The sequence below is a fragment of the Tetrao urogallus genome (assembly GCF_951394365.1).
Source record: "Tetrao urogallus genome assembly, chromosome: 17".
NCBI classification, from domain to species: Eukaryota; Metazoa; Chordata; class Aves; order Galliformes; family Phasianidae; genus Tetrao; species Tetrao urogallus.
Genome location: NC_136830.1, coordinates 9,305,286 through 9,332,587, shown reverse-complemented (window position 1 = coordinate 9,332,587; position 27,302 = coordinate 9,305,286). Strand labels below are relative to the sequence as shown.

Below are 27,302 nucleotides of genomic sequence, written 5' to 3'. Positions count from 1 at the left end.
ACCCTTTCTGTTTCCTGATATCCAACCTCATACATCATCACAGTGGCTCACTGAGCCAGCAGAGCTGCACCTCCTGCAGCAGCTTCATCTTTGTCCTCCATGCCTCCCTAGAAAGCTGCACGCAGAGCGGCTTGGCCATGTTAACTGCAATGCAGCAGACCGGGTTTCCACTTGTCCCTCCTTGCTGACGTGCCCATATTTTCCAGTTATGCCACACATACACCAGGCTGAGCATCCTGCGAGCCCTCAGTTCTCCCACTGTTCCTCATTTTGAGGCCAGGACCTGACACTAGCAGGGAAGGGAAAATGCCTTTTTTTAATACAAGCACCTACGATGCATTTTATCACAGCTGCTACCGCCATCTGAACACAAATCAGAGTTTATTTTATTCCAGGACTGTTCCTAGAGGGCAGCTGCGAGGCACCCGGCGCCGCACGAGGGCCGTAACCCTGCAGGAAGCTGGGCTTCTGTTCTTTGAACCACGGGAGCTGTAGTCGCCGTGCTGAGGGCTGAGCTGCGTGCAGACTGCGCTTCCCACAAAGCCCTGCTGGCAGGAAGCCCTCGGAGCTGGCAGCGCGATGAAAGGTACGCGGTTGGGCTCTGTTTGCTGTAACATTGCTGTCTCACCAGCCACGTCGCTGTGTGACCCCGCCATGTCGCTGTTACAGCAGAAAGGACCCGGGTGGCACAGCTCTGAATTCCCGGCCTGTCTGCTGCCTTGTGCTGCCTGTCCTCTGCCTGCACAGCGTTTCGGGTGGGTGCTAAAGCCAGCGCTATCCGTGGGCCGTTTTGGTTTGTACCGCTGACGTCTGAGCACTCGGGTTTTCAAAGCAGCCTTGCATTTCCCAAGAATTCTTCTGTAAGTTTTTCCCTGATGCTGTTCTGGTGCTCCGCAGTGTCTCTCAGACGTATTTTTTTTTTGCTTCTAAGCCTTCCCTGCATCCCCCTTTTGTGGGCCAGCCTACACGCTGTCTCCATTTGTGGGTCACAGCTCCATTTCATTGCCCGTCAAAACATTTCCTTCTGAGAGCTCTTTTGATGGTGAGGGACAGGAATGGGGCGCTGGAAGCAGTTTAAGCACTGCCGAGCTGCCACTGGGAGCATCGGGATGGGTGTTCTTCTCAGAGCCAATTACTGTTTCACTCTGTACCTTCTGAGCTTTCCTCAGTGTTATTCTGTGAACAGGACATGGAAGTGTAGGAATGCTGTCTTATTTCCAAAGTAATTTGGGTTTCTTTACAAAAAAAAAAGGAAAAAAAAAAGTGCAAAGAACCATCAGCGTCATTTTCTGGAGAATTGCAAGACAACGGGCCCTTTGCTCTCATTTACCTGCCTCGTGTCCTGTTCTTGGCTTTTAGCTCAACATGTTCCCTGCCAGGAAGCTCCCAGGAGGCTGCAGAGCCATCAGACCACACCATCTCCAGCACCGCTCTGTCCCCAGCGTGTCCCCAAACCTGGCTTTTGTACCGGCCTGCCTCCCCCCGCATCCCGCAGAAGTAGAAGAGATGCAGCGTTTTATTTCCAGCTCCAAGAAGTTGTTTGTAATGACCGGAGCTGGAATCTCCACTGAGTCGGGGATCCCTGATTACCGCTCAGAAGGAGTGGGGCTCTATGCCAGGTCGGACCGGCGGCCCATCCAGCATGTTGAGTTCGTCCGCAGTGCCAGCGCCCGGCAGCGCTACTGGGCAAGGAACTTTGTGGGCTGGCCACAGTTCTCCTCCTATCAGCCAAACACGGCCCACCTGGTGCTGAGGCAGTGGGAAAAGCTGGGGAAGCTGCACTGGTTGGTGACCCAGAACGTGGATGCGCTTCACACCAAAGCTGGGAGCCAGCGCGTGACAGAACTGCACGGCTGCACGCACAGGTACTCTCTGGGTAGAGGGAAGATGGTTGACCATTGCTGTTCTGCTCTGGGTCACCAGTGTGTAGGTGCAGTGTTAGCTGCTGAGAAGGGAGACAGCACATAAATGCGCTGTGCTAGTGGAGATGGGGGGCTCAAAGGCGAGAGGGCAGTGCCAGGAACGCTCAGGTCAGGCACATCAGAGCAGAGCACTGCAAGCTGCCTGTGATCACCCAAAACTTCCAGATGAAAAAGCACAGCCTTGACTGCGAGATGGAATTCAAGGTAGGGGTCAAAGTGCATAGAGTAGAGCATCCCTGCAAAGCAACAGCTGGAGGCAGGCAGACAGCTCGCTGGCTTGTGAGAGAAACACGCTCAAGATCAAAAATTTCTAATTAGGCAAAGATCTCTGTGAAGAGCAGTTTATTCATTATTGCAGTAATGGACACACACCCGCTACTGACAAGGCAGAAATTGTGCAACTGGTCAGTAAAAAACATACCCTGGGTCCAATGCAGGTAAAGCCTCTCCTGGCACTCATTGGTTCAGCATCTCAGGCTCACAATCTTCCAACACTGTTGCTATGTTATGCTTCCATACAATGTCTGTTACCAACCCACTGTCTTTGGGTATGTTCTGTACCTTTTATGGCAACAGGAGGACAATATTTTCAACTATCTGCATGCTTGTTCTGTCCTGTACCAGACTCTCCCTACCCTATACAATTACCTTACCTAGTGCCCATGCCAATTTTACCTAGGTTGGAATGCCCCAGTCCTAACTTTACTCTGTTCAGCAACTTTATTTGTGAAAGGCAACTTATCTCCTATGCTACATACAGAAATACTGGGAATTTCCACTACAAAAACACAATCTACCTCTCACCTGCACTACGCAGTAAATAAATGTAATGGAAACAGACTGCCCAGGCCTTGTAAAGAACAAGTTATGGCTCCAGGGCTTCAGCTGATGTAAAGGTCTCTGTTCAGGCTTTGCTCTGCATTTCAGGGTTTTCTGCCTGACCTGTGGTGATCAAACCTCACGCTCTGAGCTTCAGGAGCACTTTGAAGCTCTGAACCCTAGCTGGAAAGCTGAAGCCCTTGGTGTGGCTCCAGATGGGGATGTCTTCCTCACGGACAAGCAGGTGCGCAATTTCCAAGTCCCAGCTTGCAGGAAGTGTGGTGGAATCCTGAAGCCTGATGTGACGTTCTTTGGAGACACAGTGAGCCGGGAAAAGGTGGATTTTGTGCACCAACGGCTGGCAGAGTCAGACTCCATGCTGGTGGCAGGATCCTCTATGCAGGTAGCGAAGTCTTCCTCCCATGCTAGTTCCTGTTTCTGTACTGCTGTCTGCAGCAGCCCTTGGTCCCATAGCTGAGGACAGCTGCTTGCTGGCAGATTGTTGCATTGCCTCCTACAGCAGATCACCACAGCCACTTCAGCGTCTCAGTAATTATTACTGTTTGTTGGGATTTGGATTTTAGGACCTCTAATTCCTAGTTAAACTTCTGAGGAAGAGAGCAGAAAAGCCTCCACTTGCTGCACTTTGTATCGCAGTGTGTTTTCTCTATTAGCCATTATCTTACAAGTGAAAAGTAAGGTGGTTTAGAAAACCCTGCTGTTGAACCTGTGGAAGCTTTTGGAGAATTAATAAGCAATTTCTGCAAGAACAACTTCTATTACATTAAGAAAAACAACTTTAACACCTTCCAGAAAGGCATAAACCAAAGGCCTGATTGCTCTTCTCTTTGCTTCAGGATACTGGAGATAAATTCCTTGAGCTCGCCCTTTTTGAGCTCATAATCCTTCATACAGGAATGACTGAAATGCCTTAGGTTCATTCTTGTAGCACCTAAGCTGGGCCATGTGAGAACCACCAAAGCAGAATCGTTTAAGCACCTATGATGAGTAGCAAAAACTGCTGCAGAGAATTAGTGAAAGACAAGAACTTTCCCTTTGATGTATTTCCTCCAAAACTGAAAACTTTTCTCTGGTGAGAGGTTAAAAATTGTTGTCCTTTTCTGAATGGAGAAACCCCCTACCTGAATTAAGTGCAGCTGCATAACACAGCATACATATACAGCCTCATTTCCCAGCCAACCATCATCTGTTTCCCTTTCTGTCACTGTTCTTTGCCTGTGCTGCCGATAACTCTGTCTTCTGCTGTTCCTGCAGGTGTACTCTGGTTACAGGTTTGCGCTGGCAGCCAGAGAGAAGCAGCTGCCAATAGCAGTCCTCAACATTGGGCCCACGAGGTTAGATCACTTTGCATCCCTCAAGCTGAATTCCCGCTGTGGAGAGCTGCTGCCTTTGATAGTTGCACACTGAGCCAACGAGCTGAGCAGCAGTGGCTATCAGGGGCAAAATTCTCTCTACAAGGTGGGTACCTCCCGGGGCAGTCACCGTAAAGGGTAAGAATGAGGGTTTAAATAGCCAGCAGATGCTGGAGCTGAACTGAAATCCATTCAGACAACTGAAATCCATTCAGAGCATCGGAGCCTGGCTGCATCCTCCCACCTGTCCCTGGGGTGCTCAGGTGGGCCGTGGTACCACCTCCTGCAATCATGGACAACCATGAGGGTGCTCCCAGTCCGTCTGGCACAGTGGCAGAGCTGCAGGGGATCATCTGCAGATTCAGAGAACATGATCAGTGCTGGTGCCTTTGCACGCTGCAATCTTTCTTGGTAGCAGAGCGGGTTCCTGAGGGTTTCTTGAGTCCCTGCTGATTTGAAAGCTGTGCCTGGTTGAACTGATCTGATTCATCAAAACACCGCTGTTGTGAAACGTGAATAATGTAAATATTCAATTTCATCTGTAAAGCAGCAGCTTCTCTCCATTCCTGCAGGACTTCATCTCTCCACAGGGGAATTACTTCGGTCTGAAGGGCAGCCATCAGATCTTTACACATGGCACCCGGTGATGCCAGGAGAGGGCAGCAAGCCTCACACGTCAGCCTGACAGTTTTCTGCACTGAAACCATCTTCACTTAACAAGGAAGGAGAAGAATGATGAAAAGGAGGGAGTTTTTTTTGCCTTCCCTTACTGTGTAAACAGTTCCTTTTCTTTGCATTCACTGGCAGAGGACCGGACTGGGACAGGATATTCAGACATCTGAGAACAAAATACTTTTTTTTTTTTTACTTTTTTTTTTTTTTTAAATAGTTGTCAAGAATGGAGGACAGGGAGTTTGACCGAGTTACTCCACACAGAACAGCACAGGAGAGTGATATGGAACACCCAGTACCAGCTGGATCCCAGGTCATTTGTGGACAAACATGGAGCATACAGAGAGGGTAAAGGAGGCAAAAAGAACTGCACAGTTGTCATTCCCCCCAGAAATGGATCAAAAGAGGAGCTGAACAAGAATACTGCTCTTGTAATAAATTATTTGAAAGCACGGGCTACAGAGCTGATATCAGCAAGGAGGGGAAGTCAGCGCTGACTAACCACCAGCTGAACTGCTTACTATCAACCTTTTAAAAATGGCATATTGTTGAGATGCCAGAGGATTTAGTTTCAGCTAATCTGACCAGAGCTGCTTTCAGTGTCACTGCTGCCTTTTCAAAACTGCATTTCTAAAAGGTGTTATTTAATTAATGAATAGCTAAGTAGCAAATTAAAATTGTTTACGTGACTGCTACTATTTGCGTTGTAATTTCCTCTCCCTCCCGTGATTTATTGTCAGTCTCAGTAGCCAGCTTGGTTCATTTTTTCCATTGCAAAAATGCAGGATGTAATTACTAACAGCTGATGAGTTAAGAGATACAATTAAATCTGTACAGTAGGTTTCCCTAGGGATTACCTCAAGCTTTTATAGACGTGATTTGGTACACTCCTAACAGCAGATCCGTCCCTGCTGGGCAGCCACGTTTTGTTGATCCATAGGGTGGTATCTTAAGACAAATTATACCATATGTGGAGTAAAAGATGTAATGTTTCAGGCTGGGCAAGATTCTATTTTGGATCCAACCTCCCACATCATTTTACCACTCCCCTCCTGGCCATGTTGGGGTCTTTCAAAAGCCCAGTCCTGCCCTTCACCTAACATGCCCCATATTACTGTTCTGACAAGAACTGTTAACAAGCTGTTGGAAGCAAGGGTGCCAGAGTCATTTGCTAAGAGGGCAGTAACAAAGCAAGGAGATCTGACCACAAAATGCTGCGTTGCTTCTCTTTTGTTGTCGCTTCAAACCCATCCCAAGTACAGAATCCAGTGGATACAGGGGATCAATCCTGCAGAAAGTAAAGGGAATCAGATATTCAGTGTTTCAACACTCAGTTCTAAGGGCCAAAGGGGACAATACTTCACTTAAAAGCCTCATGAGAAGCATTCAATTCTGCTCCCATTCAAGGGAGACCCCACTTCCCAGTGTGAAGAAATCTGCTGTTTGGTAGTGAAAAAAGCTCAGAGATGTCAGTCTACTTCTGTGCAGCACAGCTGTCCTACTAACCAAGCCTGCACCATGTTTATTCACTAAGGTTTTCCATGTAAGAAGTCATTTAAGCCTCCTTGGCAGAGGAACCGGGGCCGGGGTTTTCACTCTCCACATCATCTTCTGTACCATCTGGAAGCTTGCACAGCACGGGCGTGTTAAAAACAGGGGCTGCAGGTTAGATGTCATTAGTGCCAACATTCTGAGATGGCAGCATTGCCAGGGAGTCCAAAACAAGAGGCCTCATTTCTAGTGAGGACTCAAAATTACCAGATGTGACAGGTAACTCAGCCTTCTATCTTCCAGTTCAGCATTGAGTATCTGGGAGAGAAGCAGGGTGTCTCTTCAGCATCACTGAGAAATGGGTTGTGTTACCCTGACCCTCCACTGCTTACACTACATGCTTTTAAGTCGCTAGGGACAGATTAAAGCAGATAATGAGCATTTGCAGTAAATTTCCTGTGCATGGTTTATTATCATATGTTAACAAGCATACGTTTAAAACAAGTATATGAGGTTGAAATGAAATTGTCCTGTTTTTGGTGCCAAGCTGATCCAGCACTATTAAAACTGACCTACACACCATTGGGAACTAAGTTTGCCCATCTGAGAAATGCCACAGAAAGCCTGAAGTTCTAAACCAAAAGCCATACCTGCTTACCATTGACCAACACCTTCCCCTGTCACTTCTTTGGGACTGTCTGTGTGGGAAGGTGCGATGCAGAGAGGTAACAGCTACCAAAAGCTGTCACTGCAGGTAGCTAGCAAAGACCAATCTTGAGAAGCCTGCTTCAGGCTTACTGATGTAGTTACCACTCTGAAGGGAGTTACAGAAACCTCTACAGTTCAGTACAAAGAACATAAATCATCCACTGGCTGAAACTAACAGGAAAGGCATGTCACAGAGCTGGGGCAGTGAGGCAGTGATTTCTTCCCCCTTTGCCAGGGAGGAAATAATGCCTTGTCTGCTCAAAACCAGCCTGGACCATCCACCACAACTGAACCTTCTCCTACCTTTTCTGGTCATCACTGTTAGGCCACTACACCAACATTTCAGACCTGGGCTTGAAGTGGCAACTCTGTCCATCTGTGGTTAGTAAAAGCACACATTAGCCAACAGTACTTTTTTCTCCCCCCAGAAAATTAGCTGAAATCAATAGCTTGAACACAATGTACTCCTCCCTTTTTTCTTACAGCTTTTCCCACTAGGACAAGTTCCTGAGGTTTGGCTACAGGAGCTGTGAGTACCTTAGAACAGATCCTTCTGCCCCTCCTCTGGAAGTGGGGTAGGAGCTACCCACAGCAAATAAAAGCTGCTTCCTATTTAGCAATCCTTGTCTTCAGTTCTGAGCAAACCCTCAGAGCAAACTCTGTAACAGAGCCCTGCAGCCTGAGGCATTTCACAAACAGTGCTCCAGTGAAGGCAGCACAGACTACAGGAGGCCCGAAGGATGCTGCCTTGCAGTCAGACTGCTCCTACCAACAAACCTGCTGATTCATGATTGCTTAGAAAGGACCAAAGATTCTGGCATTGTGAACTGGGGAGGTTCTGGAGCCTTGGAGCAAAAGGGGCAAAATCCACCTTCTAGAGTGTACCTCTTCCCACACAACAGTCCTGGATGCCGTCCCTTCCTATTCTTCTCACCTGTACAGAGAAAAAGCAGACATTTCAAAGCAGAGCCAACTGACTGCTTTCCTTGGTCTATTCACTCAAAACCTACGGCTTGGGCAGGACAGATGGAGCCTTCTCACACACCCTGTGTCCTGGGGTACCAGGTAAACAGCAGCAATCCTGAGAGGACAACTGGTGTTAGTGGGAAAGGAATGAAAAGGGTCTCAGCCAAGTGCCTGACATCAGCATTTCTTATCACATCACCTTGAATCCCTTACAGTGTCTCAGTGCAGAGGTTTCAAGATCTAAATTAACTTCACCTGAACAGCTGTGTTTTTAGATTACAGAAAAAATTACACACATGAAACAATAAATGTAGAATAGAGGACTTCGCCTCTTCAGTCTGACTGGTGGGGACATTTTCATCACCAAACAAACACTGTGAAAATATCTTTCAGATGCCAGATTTCTTCTGGCTGAAGCTTTCTTTCCAAAGGGCAGGAAATTCTGGAACATGGGTTGCTAGATAGCTTTGATTTCTTCAGGTGGATCTTAAAAAAAAAAAAAAAAAAAAAAAGAAGAAGAAAAGAAAAAAAGTGGATGATATTTTTTGAGTAACAACAGAAAGCAGACCAGTAATCCTTTTCCTCTGATCGTACTGTTTCTGCAAGATTTTTTAAGTGGAGGATTCCCCATTAGGGTCTGTCACCTGTGCACCCAAGTCCTGACAGATACAGGAAACCATGCAGAGGACACAGACAGACAGTGAGGAATTCATGCTCACTCACACTGACAACTGGCTAAGCAGGCAACAATTACAAAGGCCAAGAATAGAAGAGGAGGGAAAGAAAAAAAGAACAAAAGCAGTTTGTGTCAGAGGACGGCACAGCACAGAAAGTGATGCGTGCACACTCCACACAAGCAGGCTGGAGAGCCTGACCCAAGCGAGCTGCTAGCCCTTGCTCAGCCCCTGACAACACAATGCAGCTTCAGCATAAGCACATCAAAATTGTGCCTATTTACTACAACAAACTTCCTTCAGTTTAAAACCACTGTTCCAGATACAGATGTTTCCTGCAGGTTTGTGTGCAGACCCCAGGCCTCTCCCTTCCCCAACTAACAAAAAGTACCTCGTTACCACAGTCTGTATTTTTTCCCCTCCTTCACTACTAAGCACCGTAAGAGGAAAAGTTGAGCCTGAGTGGAAGAATAAAAGTGGAAACGTGTAGTATAGGTCTGCAGACAGAAACAGAAACACAGTCATTACCCTGAGCATAGTTGTTTACTTTCTGTATGTGTTGTCTCAGCTGGCATATCTTCTCCTTTAATGCTGCAACACCCATATGGTTGGAGTAATTCAATGTCCCTGCAGAATCCAGCAAATCTTGGCCTAGAAAACAGTAAAGAAGAGGATGCTGAGACTTCAGCAACACAAAGCCACGGTTCCCCCAGCACGTCCTCATCTCTGCCACTGCCTGGGGCTTAGCACTGGACACTATGGGACAAAATTCCCTACCTGAAGTCTTGCTGGGGGAGAGCCGTTCAAACCTACTGTCCAGTCTTCTGCACCACCAGATGAGTGTGAACAAGAAACACAGCCAGGATCCTCCACATTTCTGTGGAAAACCCAGAGCTCAGCGCTTCCAGAAGACTCACAGATGTGCACAGTTGAGGGAAATAGGAAATGAACATTGCCACAGAGGCAGGACTCAGCCTGCCCTGACACAGAGTAGCTGCACGCAAGATGCACGCACTCAAGTTTCATTTTATTTCCTAAGAAGGATGTGATTCACCATCCCACCCCATGACCATTCTAACACCCTCAGAGCCCCAGCCCCCCCACAGCACCATTCCCGCTCCTTCCTTCTTCTTCTGCTCCTGCTTTCTCAGAGCCCTCTCACAGATCCTCGGGTTCCATCTCATCTTTGAGAGCAGCTCTTACAGGCACAGCTTGCTGTAGGTTAAACGGCCCTCAGAAGGCCGCACAGCTCCTCACGGCCCCGCTAACTCTGCCTCAGCGCCGCAGCCCAGCCCGGACACGAGTCGCCCGGAGCGGACGATGTCCAACGGACGCCTCAGCCCCGCACACGGCCGCGCCCCGAGGGACGCGCAGCGCCAGGAGGAGCAGCGGGGCCGAGGCCGACCCGCGCAGCGCCACCGCCCGCCTTCCGCGCCCTGCCGAGGGCTGGGAATGACGGCGCCCCCGCGAGGAACGGAACGGCCCGACCGCCGCCTGAGGCGCGGGATAACGGCCGCTCGGGGTGCCACACCACGCGCCCCCCGCGCCCGCCGCCGCTCGGGGCCAATCAAAGGACGCGGGTGGCGGAAGGGGCGGGGCTTCGCGCCAACCCGCCCCCTGTCTCCCTCCCTCCCCGCCTTTCTCCCTCCCTCCCCGTCTCGAGGCCGCGGCGCAGCACGGAGCGGCTGGGTGCGTGTGGTGCGAGGCTTTTATTGGCGGCAGCCGCGCTGCATTTAACTGCAGTATTTGGTCTTGTCCAGGTGGAGGTAAGCGCTGTTATACGGTGCCTTGGCGAAGCACATGGCGGCCGTGCGGTCGCAGTTACAGACGAGCAATTCGCACTCGTTGTTGGCACCTGGAGGGAAAGGTGGGCGGTCAGAGCTCAGCGCGGTGCCCTGCCACGCGTTGCCCCATCTCGGCACGAGGCTCCGGCTGCAGACAGGCCGCTCCTCCCATCTGAGGTTCTCTGCCGTCGCACAGCAGCTGTGTGGCGCAGCTGTGCTGTGCTCCCTAATGAGCCCACAGCTCTTGTCTGCACCCCCGAGGAAGGATGAGTTTCCTACTGTTCTGCACACCGTGAAAGCAGCATCACTGTGGCACTGCACCTGGCAGGGCCTCCCGCTGCACATCCCTCCCGCCCCCAAAGCCACGCAGCCCCACGCTCTCCAGACAGGGAAGGCACAGTGACACAGAGCACGGCAGGGACTCGGGGCAGGACGTACTGCTACACGTGATCTTCTCGTTCTCGCAAGAGTACTTGTATGTCTTTGTGTAGGGGGTATCATTGGAGGCAGCACACACCGACTTTGCCTTGGTGTAGCATTCATCGTGTGTTTGACAGCACCTGGGGAACACAGAGGAAAAGGTGAGAAGATGTTGAAACTCAAACTCAGCTGACTTGTAGGCTGTGTAAGTGTGTGACCATTCGTCAGTAGATTTTGACAAGGCACTGAACACAAGAATCACCAAACCCTTCAAATATTCAGTGATAGCTGAGAGCTCAAAGGACCTGGAAGGGCCTCACCTCATAGAGTATCCTGACCACAAGGACCACCAAGTCCAACTCCTCCCCTGCCAGCCCACGCTCCATGAGGTGCCTGCTACGTGCGTGCTTACTGCAGCAGCTCCCAGGACAGCAAAAGGCAGCATTTATCCTGTGAACCCATCAGTGCCTGGTGCCCGCGGAGCACCTGTCTGCAGACAGGGCTGAGGAGAAGCCAGCATGCAGAACCACAAAAGCAGAACCAAGGAAAGAGGTTTATAACAGCAGAGTTGTAGAAACCTGTCCAGTTCATCCACGGGTGTCCCACTGCCTCCCAAGCCGCAGTAGCAGCCGTAGTCATTAAACTCGAGCAGAGGGCTGCTGTCTGGGATGGTGCATTTGATCATGCTGCGGAACTCCCATAATGCACGAGGTGAGACAGCAGCGATGGCAGCCACCACTGAGGAGAAGCACAAAGGTTAGCGCTGGGTGTGCAGGCAGCAGGCCGGGGCTGCTGAGAGGGGCACGCGCTGCCTACGCACCCGACAGCAAGAACAGCACGCCAAGAGCCTTCATTCTTGTGGGGTCTGACGAGGAGATTGCTGCTGGAGGAAACGCAGCTCTTTATACTGCAAGCTCACCTTGAAATGGAAGCGAGGTGCACACACCAGTGTTTGTATTATCTAACAGATTTCTCCTATCAGAAGCTTCAGGCAACAGGTTGTGGCTCAAGTGCTGAAGGCCAGTGGAAGCCAGCAGGGCAAACATCTGTATTCTAGGTTTTCCTACTAATATATTTTTGTGCTAGTATTAAGAGCCAGTCTGAAAGGTAAGCATATTTTCAAGGGTTCTCTGCTGAAAAATACAGAGGTGCAGTATTTACATTGGAAATTGCTTGCATGCTAATATCCGTCCTGCTAGTGGTGACATGCTCCTCATATGGTATCCCTCTTACACTAATCCCATACCTCTCCGCAGATTCACCTGGCCTGATTTAGGAAGAAGTTGTTAATTCATCCTAAATGATCATCTGGCATGAGCTGAAGTGAAAAAACCTAATATGTTCTTTACTTTGAAACTATATAGGAGAAAGGAGAGGAGATTTGACTGGATAGAAGGAAGAAGTTGTTTACAGTGAGGGTGGTAAAGCACAGCCACAGATAATCCAGAGAGGTGGTGGTGCCCCTGTCCCTGCAGACACCCACGGTCAGGGAACGGGGCTCTGCGCACTGATGGAGCTGTGGGTGTCTCCATTCATTGTACAGAAGTGGGACCACACAGTCTTTAAAGGTCTCCTCCAAATCTGAAGATTCTCAGAGGTCCTCCTAGGCGAGAACGAGGAGCAAAGCAACCTGCAGAGCCTCTGAAATTTCTTGGGAATATTTTCATCACAAACAACCACGACGACAAAAGAAGGTGTGAATGCAACAAAGCCATGGGAGTTTGAAACCAGAGATTGTAACTGAGTCCATGGGATGCAGTCAGTTCCCTGTTTTCCATCTTGGCTGTGCAGATTTGGCCAACTTCCTCCATAACTGCTGAAACCATCTCACACCATCACCAGGTGAATGATAACGTCACGCACAAAAATAACTGCAGATAATTTAACTTCAGGTACAAGCAGGTGGCACGGTACCCATCCTCCTGGCAAGGCCACATGGCTTGGCTGAAACAAGAACTGGTGACTGTTTGTACCTGGCCTTGGGGGAGGTGTGCTGGAAATGAACTGTCCTTAGGAGGAGTTTCCATGAACACAGCACACTTCAGTAGCTCAGGCAGCAGTTTCTCCATCACCAAAGCAGCACCCAGTTAGGCACTGTGGTTCTCTATCAAAAAGCATGAGGTGAGTTGGGAACCTTGACTTTAGATTTGAAAATAAGGAAAAAACGGTAGGAAAAAGCCTCTGGAGTCAGCCAGGAGTGAGTCCTGGAATACTTTGCTCATTATCAAACCTCAGAGGCCTTAACACTGTCAAGGCTGTGGGTTTGGCATTGTTACGTACTTCAGATATTCCCCTTTAGAGTAAGAGCCTGCATTTATTTCTACAGTACGCAGCAAGCCTTCCGTTTTAACAGCAAGGAAAGAGGCAAAGCTCATCTTTCCACAACAATCTAAAATACCAGAGCACTTATTCAGGAAACTTGGAGTTAGCACCCTACAGCAAGTTCAATTGCATCTTTCTGTAAGTGATGGTGACAACATATTCCCCTTCAGAGTGGCTGAAATTGTCGTGGCAAGCACAGGATCCAGAGTTGACAGGCCCACAGGATGCCTCTGTAAGCCGGCCATGCTACTGAACAGCCACAACCAGCACCATCTCTCACAGGCTGAGTCTCTGGGATTCCCCACGCACAGATTAACTAAGGCCAAACAGGTGCTGAGTTGCAGGCTCAAGATTCCTATGTCCTCGCAGTGAGCACACTGAGCAAACGTTGCAGGCTGAGGTAAAGGAGCCAGTGCTTCAGCTTACTTGGGAAAAAAACAGCTTGATCTTTCGACACGGATCAAGCTGCTGACTTTCCCTTCAATATCTAAGTGTTCTCTTTCTCCTTTGCTACTTTGGCCACCTTTACTCTTTTTAAATATTTTATTTCTCTGTTCATTTATTGATGATCCTCAGGACTCTGCCGTTCCTTCTTCCCCATTTCTCAGTGGGATTTTTTATGGATGTTGCCAAGAGAACCTCCAACAAACTGGCCTTGCTAAGTCACAAGCCAAAAATACTATCATATCTGGGATTTAAACAAGGAGATCACTCAGTGTGAGAATGTGGGAATTCAAGATAGAATATTCAGAGCAGAACTGTAGAATAAGATAACAGATGAAAAAAAAAGAATGCTGACTACAAAGGACACCTCCAGGAGACTAAGGCTAGAGTCAAGTGAGACGCGTGATTGCTGCTTGATAACTACCCTGACTGGAGGCAGAGCGCGTGGCTAGGAGCAACTCATGGCTCTGGTTGGATAAGCACCTGCATGCATGGGTAAGGACAGAGCAGGGGTGCCTGTGCGGAATGTTTTCTTGACATGTAAGTGGGGGTGGGAAAGTTACAAGAGGAATCTTGGAAATCTATAAAAGGGATGTTAGAACCTGCAGTATATTATTTGGATTGTTCACATCTCAGTCCATGCCTTCAGACACTGCCAATGGTGCCCCTGTGGGGCAAAAATCAAGCCAAGGCTGAACGAGTCCCATCCAGCAGCATTGCCTGACTGAATCATTGGAGGATTATTCTGCACACCCATCATCGATCTGCAGGACAGAAGTTGAGCAGTCAGAACCATGGAGAAGTCACTAATGTGAAGGAGCAACAAGTAAACTGTCAAGTATTACAGAGAATTTTCAAGTCTCAGAATCTACCTGTATCTACCTCAGCTTTAGTTACTTTTCTTGATTGGGTAAGAAGAAATGCCTGAGTTTCTGATAACTGGTTCCTTTGACTGGGAGGTTTGGGACAAAATGAACACAAAACCTTGGGACATTACCACTACTGCAGACAAGACTGCTGCTGAGCGTTTACCTTTTTTGCATTAAGCATCAGAAACACTCAAATAAATCCAGAAAGAAAAGGCAAACTCTTCAGACCGCTCCCCATTGCCCTCCGCACAGCCTCTGCCTCCACCTTGTCATTTAGTTAAAGACAAGGATGGCCTGGAACCAGAAGATCCTTTTGATGATGGTCCAATAGATCTGGAGGACAGACTGGACCCTTTCCCTCCTGATGATAGTTTGAAGGGGCTGAGAAGGAAAAATTTTGTCGCTCGTACAGCTTACTATGGTGCTTTAGAGCAATGCAAAAGAGAGGTGATATCACGGGGTGATTCTGATACGTTGCAAACCTTTCCTTTGGTGTATTAGCAAATCAGCCTGCACTGCCATACTGGACACAAAGTTGCCTCCATGGCCCACCCTCATGGAGGAGGTGCTGCTCCTTGGCCTCAAGGACCACAAGGGTTGTGCAAATTACTCTCATACCATTCAGCCACAAGCCCTCAAAATAGTACCCCATGTGCAGACATTAAATGATCTGCAAAAATTACTAGGAACCATCACTTCTGGATATTACTACTCAAGAGCTACACCCTCTATTCCAGCTGCTTAAAGGAGACCCAGATCTAACTTCTAAACAACACTTAACACTGGAACTACTCCAATGCTTAACTCTGTAATAACATCCCTGCAACATCTATACAGTCGTTGTGTTTGTTTATCACTTCTGGTATCTCTTACAATAATATCGAACTCTTACCAGCCATACAGCTCGTTATGCCAGTGGGAAACCTCAAGGAAAGATTCTTTCATCATCCTCAAATGGATATTCTTACCACACGCATTTTCAAAAACCATCCCAAGTGGAGTTGTTTGCAGTGCAAATACAGTGAGGTCAACATAGTCTACAAACTTTGCAAGTTTCTGACCCTGATTGCCTCTATATCCCCACTGCTGAAAAGATTCAGATTGGATGCTTGTGCATCTGCTCACTTTACAAGCTGTTATGGCTGATTATATTGGACAAATCTCCACTCATCCCCCAAAACTTCAGTTACTGCATAATTTGAGTGATCTGTCCCTTAGTACAAACATTTGATTTCGCATGTTCCACTGCCTGATGTTGTTACTGTACTGAGACGGCTCTGGTAAGACACACCAAGCAGTGGTTCTCTGGAATACGACTGCTACCTGATGGCAGTCAGATGTGCATGTTGTCAATGGATCACCTCAAATTGTAGGCCTTGCTGCAGTGGCTCAAGCTTTTCAAATTTCGGCAGAACAAAAGCTTAATATAACAACTGACTTTGTATGTTACAGGTACCCTTCAGTGGACTGAAAGATCTTTCCTTAAGTTAACAACCCTGCCTTGTGTGCTCAGCTCAAGAGAGTTTTGTGTGATATCTCTCACTGTACTCTTCCTTATTTTATTTTGTTTATTTTATTAACGTTATTTTATTATTTATTATATTTTTGATCACACACTGAGTTATAATGGTCTGTTAACCGAGGGCAACCGTAAGGCTGATCAAGCCACAATCGCCTTTGCTACCCCTCAATTATTTCAACAAGAGTGACTCTCCCATCCATTTTCCAGCAGAACAGGAGAGCCTCACAAAAACAATTCCAAGTGACAGTGGATCAGGCCTATGACATTATTCTAACATGCTCTGACTGCCAAGCAATTGGCCCTCTGCCTCAAATAGGAACAAATCCCCATGGCACAGCACCTCTTCAAATCTGGCATTGGATGTCACCCACGTTGAAGAATTTGGCCACCTAAAATACGTGCATTTAACAGCAGATACTTCTTCTTACATGTTTGCCATAGTGCATACAGGCAAATGCCATCACAGTGCCCATAAATACTGGTTATCTGCTTACACTGCTGTGGGGATCCCACACACAGTAAAAATGGATAATGGCCCTGCACGTAGTTCCAGGGCCCCTCAAATTTTCCTTCGAGAATTGGGGGTTAGACATGTTAAAGGCATTCTTCGTTCTCCCACTGGACAAGCTATCATTGAATGTGCTCATCAAACATTGAAATGTACTCTTAATAAAGAACAAAGGGGGAATACGGGAGATGCACCGCGAGAGGTAAGTAAGGCTTTGCTTGTGCTGAATCTTTTGAATCACAATCATACAGATACAACTCGAGTACACAACCATTTTGAGGCCTCCCCAGTGCTCAGGGAACGACTGATGGTTAATATTCAGAATATGGCCACAGGGCATTGAGAATATCCTTTACCATTAATAACTTGAGGTCATGGACATGCTTGTGTTTCCACAGAGTCTGGCCCTAGGTGGATTCCAGAGCAATATATTCGGCCTCATCTCGAGGCAGAAAATAGCATCCAGCCCTCATAATGACTGGGATTGTGTGTTTCTTACCTACTGGTATTGTTTTGCAATTTGTTGTATTGCAGATAACTCACAGATGCCATACTGAGTGGTACAGAATGGCTGGATTATCCATGACACTGGTAATGGAATGACAAAAGTGGGTGATTTTCCTGTGTTACCGATTCAGCCTCAAGAATTAGAATTATTAGGCACTATCTAAGCTGCTGTGTGCTTCTTCCTCAATTTTAGTAGTGGATCAAATGTGAATTGACCAGGATTCGATGCTATCAGTGCTGGGATCTGTGGGAATAGCTCTTTTTGGGGTAATTTCACCACCCCGTTATCAGTAACACCCAGTCACGATGCTATTAGCCTGCCAGTTAACCTCTTCTTAATTTGCAGAGACAGAACCTGGAAAGGAATCCCCAGGCAAAGCTAACAGAGGACCCTGTTCTGTAGAACAGTCAACTCTCTTTCGTCCCACTAATCAGGATTTTGGAAGTATGACCATGCATCACTCGATACGAAGGCGCATGCGCTCTTACTCTGACTCAACCTGCGATTCTAATATAGAATTCTGGAGTCCCACCCAACAAAGTTTTTGTTTCACCGGTCCCTTCAATTGGCACCTATGCCAGGGACCTTCAGGCTCCTGACGGAAGGATTCCAGATGGAACAAAGTATTCCAATAGTTTTAAAGGAACTGATATTTGTGGCTGCAGCAGCAAATGTTTCGTAGAGACAGCTGGCCTTCGTAGTTTATCTCATTTTTTGCAAAGACTTGTTTTGCAAGCAGGTGTTCCACTTGGGCTCTGTATCATGCACTGGCCAGGCAGATATGGTGTGCAAATGGAAAAACCCTGCAGCTGCTGGGGAAAATAAAAGCAGGAGAGACGCTGTGGTGGGTGAGAGAGGAGAAGAGCTCTTTGAAGCAGGGGACGCCCCGCTCGCACTGCCTGTCGCATCCACCACTGGCACGTTCCTTCTCCTTTCTTTCCAGTGGTTCACCATCTCTCAAGGGTTGGTAAGTAATAACGCACTAGCTCAGGGAGTTTCTGCTTCCCACTTATGGGGATCATGTAAAATGGATGCGTGTGTGTGTGTGTGTGTGTGTGTGTGTGTGTGCGTGCTGAATAAAACTCATAATCCTCTGTGCTACTCTCAGTGCAGTTTGCTTGCCTTTGCTCCTGAGACATCCTGTCTCTCAGATCTAAATGTACCCTGGAACAACACTGCTAAGGCTTTGGGCACACTCACCAAGTTAGGATGTTAGCTGGCTAAGGAAAGCAGTGCCACAAGTGATGCTCTGAAGGCTTGCCCACTGATGTTCATTCTGCCCAACATGCAACTCAACGAAATTGCGTGGCCGTTGATTTTCTGTTACCAACCCAAGGGTGCAGTTGTGAGGATTTTAAAAGCGTGTTGTATGAATCTTAGTGGTCATTCACAAATACATCAGTGTACAAAAGTTGAAGATTCTCAGTTACAGGTACGCAGAATGGAACATTCTGGATTCTCTTCCAGGTTGTAGGAATTTGGGCTATGGGCCAAACGTGTCCATTCTTTCTTAATGGGTCTAACAGCATTTCTTGCCATTATGCTGTGCTTGCCTTGTCTCTTCTTGCTTTCAGTGTGTTGTCAATTGAAGCCTTGATCGAGTCATGATAACATAAATGCCTACAACAACGCTGTTACAAAGCATTGCACAAAATGAAGGAAAAAGCTCTAAGTCAAGCAATCAGGATGCCATTTATTATAAGGCATGATTATATTATTAACATGACTAGTGCCATTATTATGTAGCATGCTAATAGTTTGCTAATACACAAAAAAGGGGGAAATGTGGAAATCTAAGACAGAATAATCAGAGCAGAAAATGTAGAATAAATAACAGAGGAATGCTGAGAACAAGGGACACCTCCAGGAGACAAAAACAAGAGTCAAGTGAGCTGAGCAATTGCTGCATGATAACGATCCACCTAACTAGGAGCACTTCTGGGACATTCTGCTATTCCCCTATCAAAAGATCATTAAGGAGAGAGGGAGGAAAAAACACTCACAGAATGGTTTTGCTTAACCAACAAAACCGTCCCCATGCTGGGGCTTGCAGGTGGAGCACGAGGAGCTGTGCTAAGTGATCAGGGATGCACAGTGGCAGTGCTGACACTGACTTCAGCAACCGTAAGTTCCAGACCTGACAAAGAGTCAAAGAAATATTTTGGATGAAGTGGGAAGTTTGCCATAACCTTCACTGGACTTGTTTTCCATATACGAAACGCTGTGGCAGCAAAAGAGGCTCCAGGAATGTTGGGTTCCTCATAAACACCACCTTTGTCATTCTAAGGAACATTCCCACTCAACAGATGCATGCTTTTTACATCTTTTATTTTCTGGGGCAGCCAGCAGGAGCCAACACGATGGCCAACAGGCACACAGGGCATGCAACACAAACAAGAGCATTGGGTTTGGAAGGATGAGACCAGCACGGATTCTCAGCCCTTTGATCACTCTAGAAGTCACACTGTGACATTCAGAAAGTCACTCAGCCTCTCTGCACGTGCTTTCCATAATGTATTAGGTGCGATACCTGACCCATACTTTTCTACAACGCATTCGGAGAAAAAGCATGAATCAGACAGCAGGTAAATAGTACTGCTATGCTCTTCCAGATCTTTCCTTTTTTCCTTTTGCTTTTTTCCAGAAACAAACTTGCTTCAGGAAGGTGGAAGGTGGAAGGTAGAGCTCAGCCAGCTGGGCTTTAAAACCACTGTTCCAGATACAGATGTTTCCTGCAGGTTTGTGTGCAGACCCCAGTCCTCTCCCTTCCCTAACTAACAAAAAGTACCTCGTTACCACAGTCTGTATTTTCTTCCCCTCCTTCACTACTAAGCACCGTAAGAGGAAAAGTTGAGCCTGAGTGGAAGAATAAAAGTGGAAACGTGTAGTATAGGTCTGCAGACAGAAACAGAAACACAGTCATTACCCTGAGCATAGTTGTTTACTTTCTGTATGTGTTGTCTCAGCTGGCATATCTTCTCCTTTAACGCTGCAATGCCCATATGGTTGGAGTAATTCAATGTCCCTGCAGAGTCCAGCAAATCTTGGCCTAGAAAACAATAAAGAAGAGGAAGATAAGAGGCTGAGTTCACTTCAGCAATACAAACCCAAGTAGTGCGTCCAGCATGCCACATGCCAGCTGTAGTGGCTGTGGTGCTGCACGTGGTTCCAGAGCTCCCCTGCTTAACAGGCACAGGGATGTCTGTTTTTCCAGTTAGTGCTTCTGTTCTTGGAATGGAAACACCCACTGGCGTGGCAAAAGATCTTCACTCACTCTTTGTTCTTCCCACCAGGCTGTCAGCCTGAGCAGTCACCAGACTGCTGTTAGGCTCTGCTTTCCACAGTGTGCCTCAAAGCCCTAAACAGAAACTTTCAACAGTCCTTCAGTCCCCCACAGCCCCACGCCTGCCATTGCCTGGGACTCGAGGCTATGTGAGAAGATTCCGTACATAAGGGTTTGCTGCCAGGGGAGGCTTTTTAAATCTACTGTTCAGTCTTCTGCACCAGCAAATGAGTGTAAATAAGAAACATGATCAAGGACTGAAAGATACGTGTAGACTTACATGGAGTAAGGGATGGGATGAGTTGGTGCTTTCCAATCCACTGAATTTATGTTAGAACAGCCCAAGTCCTGCTCTGCAGGAGCAGATGCACTTCCACCTCCAGTCTTGTTCCCAATACAGGCAAGGATGCGTTTCTGAAATGCTGCCAGCTGCATCCCAGCTCTCTTCTCTGCTTACAGCCCGGTGTTTCTTCCAGATAGCAAAGGTTTGTTGTTTCTACGATGGATTTGTCATTAATCACCACAAAGGGATTGCAGTAACACTCGCACTTAGGACCTGCACTGCTCTACAATGACCACCGAATCAAAGTCAGTCTAAGACAGGGGTGCTCTTACTGCACTCCCACCCCAACAAGTTATCCAGCCTAGCTGTGTGATGGGAACACATCCGGGATCCTCCACATTTCTGTGAGCTCAGCGCTTCCAGAACGCTCACAGATGTGCACAGCTGAGGGAAATAGGAAACGAACATTGCCACAGAGCCAGGTCTCAGTCTGCCCTCACACGGAGTAGCTGCATGCGAGATGCACACACTCAAGTTTTTTGCTTTTGGTTTTTAAGGATGTGATTCGCCATGCTACTCTGTGTCCATTCCAACACCCTCAGAGCCCCAGGGACACACAGAGCGGCCCTTTGCACGGTGCTGCAGTGCAGGGCGCGCTCAGCAGGACGGGACGCGGCCAAACGGCCCTCAGAAAGGCGCACAGCCCCTCCCGCCTCAGCCCCGCACACGGCCGCGCCCCGAGGGACGGGCAGCACCAGGAGGAGCGGCGAGGCCGAGGCCGACCCGCGCAGCGCCACCGCCCGCCTTCCGCGCCCTGCCGAGGGCCGGGAATGACGCCGCCCTCGCGAGGAACGGAACGGCCCGACCGCCGCCTGAGGCGCGGGATAACGGCCGCTCGGGGTGCCACACCACACGCCCGCCGCCCGCGCCCTCTCCTGACCCCGCGCCCGGCGCCGCTCGGGGCCAATCAAAGGACGCGGGTGGCGGAAGGGGCGGGGCTTCGCGCCAACCCGCCCCCTGTCTCCCTCCCTCCCCGCCTTTCTCCCTCCCTCCCCGTCTCGAGGCCGCGGCGCAGCACGGAGCGGCTGGGTGCGTGTGGTGCGAGGCTTTTATTGGCGGCAGCCGCGCTGCATTTAACTGCTGCAGTATTTCTTCTTGTCCAGGTGGTGGTGAGCGCTGTTATACGGTGCCTTGGCGAAGCACATGGCGGCCGTGCGGTCGCAGTTACAGACGAACATCTCGCACTCGTTGTTGGCACCTGGAGGGAAGGGTGGGCGGTCAGAGCTCCGCGCGGTGCCCTGCCACGCGTTGCCCCATCTCGGCACTCCGGCCCCGCATCCCTTCCCGAGCTTCCTGCCATCACTCTGTAACCACGTGGCACAGCTGTGCCGTGCTCCCCACTGAGCCCACAGCCCTCGGCTGTCCGAGGCGCCGCAGTCACTCTGTCACCCCGAGGGGAGGATGAGTTTCCCGCTGTTCTGCACACCATGCAGGCAGCCATGGTGTCATGTGTGCCAACAGTGGCGCTGCACCTGGCAGGGCCTCCCGCTGCACATCCCTCCCGCACCCAAGGCCACGCAGCCCCACGCTCTCCAGACAGGGAAGGCACAGTGACACAGAGCACGGCAGGGACTCGGGGCAGGACGTACTGCTACACGTGATCTCCTCGTTCTTGCAGGAGTACTTGTAGATCTCTGTGTAGGGAGTGTCCAGGATGGAGGGACACACCGTCTTGTTCTCTGCCTCAGAGTAACATTCGTCGTGTGCTTGACAGCACCTGGGGAACATGGAAGAAAAGGTCAGAAGATGAAGATGTTGAAACGCAAACTCAGCTGACTTATAGGCTGTGTAAGTGTGTGACCATTCGTCAGTAGATTTTGACAAGGCACTGAACACAAGAATCACCAAACCCTTCAAATATTCAGTGATAGCTGAGAGCTCAAAGGACCTGGAAGGGCCTCACCTCATAGAGTATCCTGACCACAAGGACCACCAAGTCCAACTCCTCCCCTGCCAGCCCACGCTCCATGAGGTGCCTGCTACGTGCGTGCTTACTGCAGCAGCTCCCAGGACAGCAAAAGGCAGCATTTATCCTGTGAACCCATCAGTGCCTGGTGCCTGAAGAACAGCTGCCAGAACCCACAGCCTTTTGGCCATCAGTCATGTGGGACCAATGGCTGCTAAGCCACTCAGCATTTTGCAGCTCAGCCCTGAGTGTGTCGATGCTGAAGCTCTGGTTGGTGGGCTCAGAGCTGCCTTTGGGACTGCAGGAACAGCTCTGCTGCAAAAGAATTGCTGGAGTATATATGTGGCACAGGCACTACAGAAAACAATTACCTGGATGGTACTTTATACAGTAATAAGGCACAAAGGTGTGGTAGTGTGCCACTGTTTTCCCTTGAAGCCATTTTTGGGAGAATGCTTCATCCTCAGCAAGCAAACAGTTCAGTGAATGTCTGCAGACAGGGCTGAGGAGAAGCCAGCATGCAGAACCACAAAAGCAGAACCAAGGAAAGAGGTTTATAACAGCAGTCATACAAACCTGTCCAGTTCATCCACGGGTGTCCCACTGCCTCCCAAGCCGCAGTAGCAGCCGTAGTCATCAAATCTCAGGAAAGGGTGGCTGTCTGGGATGGTGCATTTGATCATGCTGCGGAACTCCCATAATGCACGAGGTGAGACAGCAGCGATGGCAGCCACCGCTGAGGAGAAGCACAAAGGTTAGCGCTGGGTGTGCAGGCAGCAGGCCGGGGCTGCTGAGAGGGGCACGCGCTGCCTACGCACCCGACAGCAAGAACAGCACGCCAAGAGCCTTCATTCTTGTGGGGTCTGACGAGGAGATTGCTGCTGGAGGAAACGCAGCTCTTTATACTGCGAGCTCACCTTGAAATGGAAGCGAGGTGCAACCCCTGGCATTTATATTATCTAACAGATTTCTCTTATCAAAGGCTGCAGGCAGCAGATTGTGGCATTAACTTCTGAAGGGCAGTGGAGTTCAAACTCTGGAAGCCAGCAGGGCAAATAGTTGCTTTCTAGGTTTTACTGCTGAATTCTTTTAACTTCCAAGGTCAGGGAACGGGGCTCTGCGCACTGATGGAGCTGTGGGTGTCTCCATTCATTGTACAGAAGTGGGACCACACAGTCTTTAAAGGTCTCCTCCAAATCTGAAGATTCTCAGAGGTCCTCCTAGGCGAGAACGAGGAGCAAAGCAACCTGCAGAGCCTCTGAAATTTCTTGGGAATATTTTCATCACAAACAACCACAACGACAAAAGAAGGTGTGAATGCAACAAAGCCATGGGAGTTTGAAACCAGAGATTGTAACTGAGTCCATGGGATGCAGTCAGTTCCCTGTTTTCCATCTTGGCTGTGCAGATTTGGCCAACTTCCTCCATAACTGCTGAAACCATCTCACACCATCACCAGGTGAATGATAACGTCGCGCACAAAAATAACTGCAGATAATTTAACTTCAGGTACAAGCAGGTGGCACGGTACCCATCCTCCTGGCAAGGCCACATGGCTTGGCTGAAACAAGAACTGGTGACTGTTTGTACCTGGCCTTGGGGGAGGTGTGCTGGAAATGAACTGTCCTTAGGAGGAGTTTCCATGAACACAGCACACTTCAGTAGCTCAGGCAGCAGTTTCTCCATCACCAAAGCAGCACCCAGTAAGGCATCTCTCACAGGCTGAGTCTCTGAGATTCCCCACGCACAGATTAACTAAGGCCAAACAGGTGCTGAGTTGCAGGCTCAAGATTCCTATGTCCTCGCAGTGAGCACACTGAGCAAACGTTGCAGGCTGAGGTAAAGGAGCCAGTGCTTCAGCTTACTTGGGGAAAAAACAGCTTGTTCTTTTGACACGGATCAAGCTGCTGGCTTTCCCTTCAATATCTAAGTGTTCTCTTTCTCCTTTGCTACTTTGGCCACCTTTACTCTTTTTAAATATTTTATTTCTCTCTTCATTTATTGATGATCCTCAGGACTCTGCCGTTCCTTCTTCCCCATTTCTCAGTGGGATTTTTTATGGATGTTGCCAAGAGAACTTCCAATAAACTGGCCTTGCTAAGTCACAAGCCAAAAATACTATCATATCTGGGATTTAAACAAGGAGATCACTCAGTGTGAGAAAGCCAGCATGTGATAAACAGCAGTGCTGTATGGGAAAACTCCCAGAAGGGTAAGGATCTCTCCATCAAAGCTTTCTAGCCTTCCCCACCAGTACGGTGCACAAAGCTGCTGGTGCTCAGTACACTTTTGAGGCCATCCCAGTGTACAACTGGTTCCAAAGTCACTGGCTCGAGCCTTAAATTGTTTTTAAGAATTCTCTGTGATGACGACCTGCTGCACAGGATTCCCCACCTTGTTTTATTTACACTTTTGGAAATTACCTTTCTCTTGTAGAGTTATCTATTGAGGAATCTTCTTCCTATCTCTCCATTTTTCCTTCCTAAGTCTAACCTCCTTGGTTCACCACAGTCCATGAATCTGCAGAGCCAACCTTCTTAGTACCACACAGCCCTTCCTCGAAGCTACGGAGCTCTGTAATGCAAAGGAGAGGCACAGTCTCTATTAAATGCAGATCTCTCTCACATTATAAACTGGACTGCAGAACACACAGCCAAAGCTCTGGGGCTTTCATCCTGACAGCAGCCCACTCCTGCCAGGCCCAAACTCACCTGCAAGTTCCCTCCGCATGAAAATCCCCCCCCCCCCCCCCCCCCCCGAGTAACGACAGAGGACAGTTTTCAAATAATTTATTAGGAATTTAAAACTGAAATCTGGAAAAAAAGGGTTACAGGTGTGGAGAGAACAAACATTGGAGTGTAATAACTTACTGGCTTAAAAACACAGCTTTATTTCTTTTTAAAAAATGCCCACCCTGAAAGCGGAGCCCCAGCCTCCAGGCAGTGGCGGCACTGGCCAGCGAGCGACTCACAGCCCAGCGGCAGCACAGCTGGCCTGGGATGTCTGGAGGGGGCACAGAAGCAGTTCAGCGCATGTACCAAGAGGGAGGAAAGCGCTGTCCGCAGACCCAAATTTGAAGTATATAGAATAAAAATAAACCCAATAAAATGCAGCTCTTCTTTCATTAGGAAATATTTAAAAAAACAGACATACAGACTCTTGTCTCAGTAACAAAAATTATTGCTTTGTGTTTTCAGTACTAATCTGTTAAGTACCCTCTTACCTAAACAGAACTCTCCAAACGTATCACCCAGGTCAGGAAAAGCTCCGGCACACAGGGGGAGGGATGGAAGAGAAGAGCCCTGTGGGCACGATGGCCCTCTCAGTCCTTTTTCAAATACCCCTCTCCCTTACAAGGGCTCAGTTTGGGGGAAGAGAGGGAATGATTTTTAAAACTTAAGATGAAGCTGTTATTTCCCTGGGAAAAGAGTTTGGCTGCATCTTAATGAAAGGCTCAATCACCCCCCTTAACAAGGTCTTTGGTTCACTGAAATCCAGACCCAAACCTGCCCCGTGTGCTCCTGCTGGAGGCTCCCCCTGGCACAGTGTTCCCCAGCTGGGGCCTGGATCGTGCCAGGGGAAGTCCCTGCAGGTTCCGGAGAAGGGACCAGATCACCTCCGCACAGCACAACGGACAAATTCCCACAGTCTTCAGAACACAGAGTAAAGCAAATGGGAAGCTGCGATTCTATATTTCATATAGTCCCTGAGAAGCCCTTAACCCGCCCCCAAATCACCACCCTAATGCTTTTCTCCCCATTAACGACTCCCCAGCCCAGCACCCTGCCCTCACAGAACGACCATCCCCGCCTCCCCCCGCTGACTCCCCTTCCAATACCCTCGCCTCCGGAGGAGGATCCCCTTTCCCAGGCAATCTTGACGCAAGCGATAGCGTTTGGAGAGTGGATTCCTTTCAAAGTAACCAAGACAAACGGTGGCGGTGAAGCCCCTGACCTAAAGCCAAACCAGACACTGGCACTACGGAGCCCAGCGATGGAGTCTGTACATCGAGCGATTGGAAGCAGCTTTGACCCGCTCAGCAACACAGCCGATGGCCGGTACGTTTCACCCCACCCCCACCCCCCCTTTCATCTCATCAGAGGTCTTAAAATCTTACAGTAAAAGGTGTACAAAAAAAGAACGGAGTCCTGTCAGGATTCTGCTGGAGAGTATTGCTCACACTGCGGCACCAAGTCCAGGACCTGGAGCTGCTCCTCGGAGCCAGGCTGCGCGTGGCAGCCAGGTTCAGCTCGCGATATTTACATATTATACAGGAGGAAAAAGAAAATCCCACGTAAAACTAAACCTAGGAAAACAAAATTCTTTCAGCTGTAAGATAGTGTTTTTCACTTAGCAAAATATACATTTGTTTTGTTCCATAGCGATGTCCAACGTTTTCGGATCCTTGGAGTTTCACACTTTTCAAAGCCTCACATTTACAAAACAGAAACAATTAAAAACAGTTTCTTTAAAAAAAATAGAAATACATCAGTTCCTCTCAGCCTTTGCTCTCTCTGCGTCTCTTTCTTTCCTTCAGAACTGCATTCTCATTACATACCGTGCTTTAAAAACACTGACGACAACAACAACAGAGTTGAAAATATTCAAAACAGTTTCAAAGCCAAATAAAAATACTCCTCAATAAAAACTACCTAACACAATCACAAAGCCAATTCATAAAATATGTCTACTAGCTCGGGAAAGAGCAAACAACAAAAAGAAGGGGGAGCCCCCAAAAAAAGATAAAAAAATAAAATAAAAAAATAAA

At 48.6% G+C, this 27,302-nt stretch overlaps 3 protein-coding genes across 3 annotated transcripts; 1 reads left to right on the top strand and 2 right to left on the bottom strand.

Moving 5' to 3' along the window:
* Positions 1-1,365: 1,365 nt before the first annotated feature.
* SIRT4 (sirtuin 4) lies at positions 1,366-4,169 on the top strand (the record flags this gene model as incomplete). Its single annotated transcript, XM_079543998.1, has 3 exons — positions 1,366-1,865; positions 2,850-3,144; positions 4,017-4,169. 3 exons carry the CDS (start codon positions 1,366-1,368, stop codon positions 4,167-4,169), a joined length of 948 nt encoding a protein of 315 aa, XP_079400124.1.
* A 6,189-nt stretch (positions 4,170-10,358) lies between these two features.
* On the bottom strand, positions 10,359-11,683 carry LOC306953035 (phospholipase A2, minor isoenzyme-like; the record flags this gene model as incomplete). The annotated part of the gene is made up of 4 exons (XM_079543851.1): positions 10,359-10,480; positions 10,848-10,969; positions 11,408-11,567; positions 11,650-11,683. 4 exons carry the CDS (start codon positions 11,681-11,683, stop codon positions 10,359-10,361), a joined length of 438 nt encoding a protein of 145 aa, XP_079399977.1.
* A 10,018-nt stretch (positions 11,684-21,701) lies between these two features.
* Positions 21,702-23,386, bottom strand: LOC306953092 (phospholipase A2, minor isoenzyme-like; the record flags this gene model as incomplete). The annotated part of the gene is made up of 4 exons (XM_079543936.1): positions 21,702-21,826; positions 22,218-22,345; positions 23,111-23,270; positions 23,353-23,386. The coding sequence occupies 4 exons, from the start codon at positions 23,384-23,386 to the stop codon at positions 21,702-21,704; spliced, it is 447 nt and encodes a 148-aa protein (XP_079400062.1).
* Between the last annotated feature and the right edge of the window lie 3,916 nt (positions 23,387-27,302).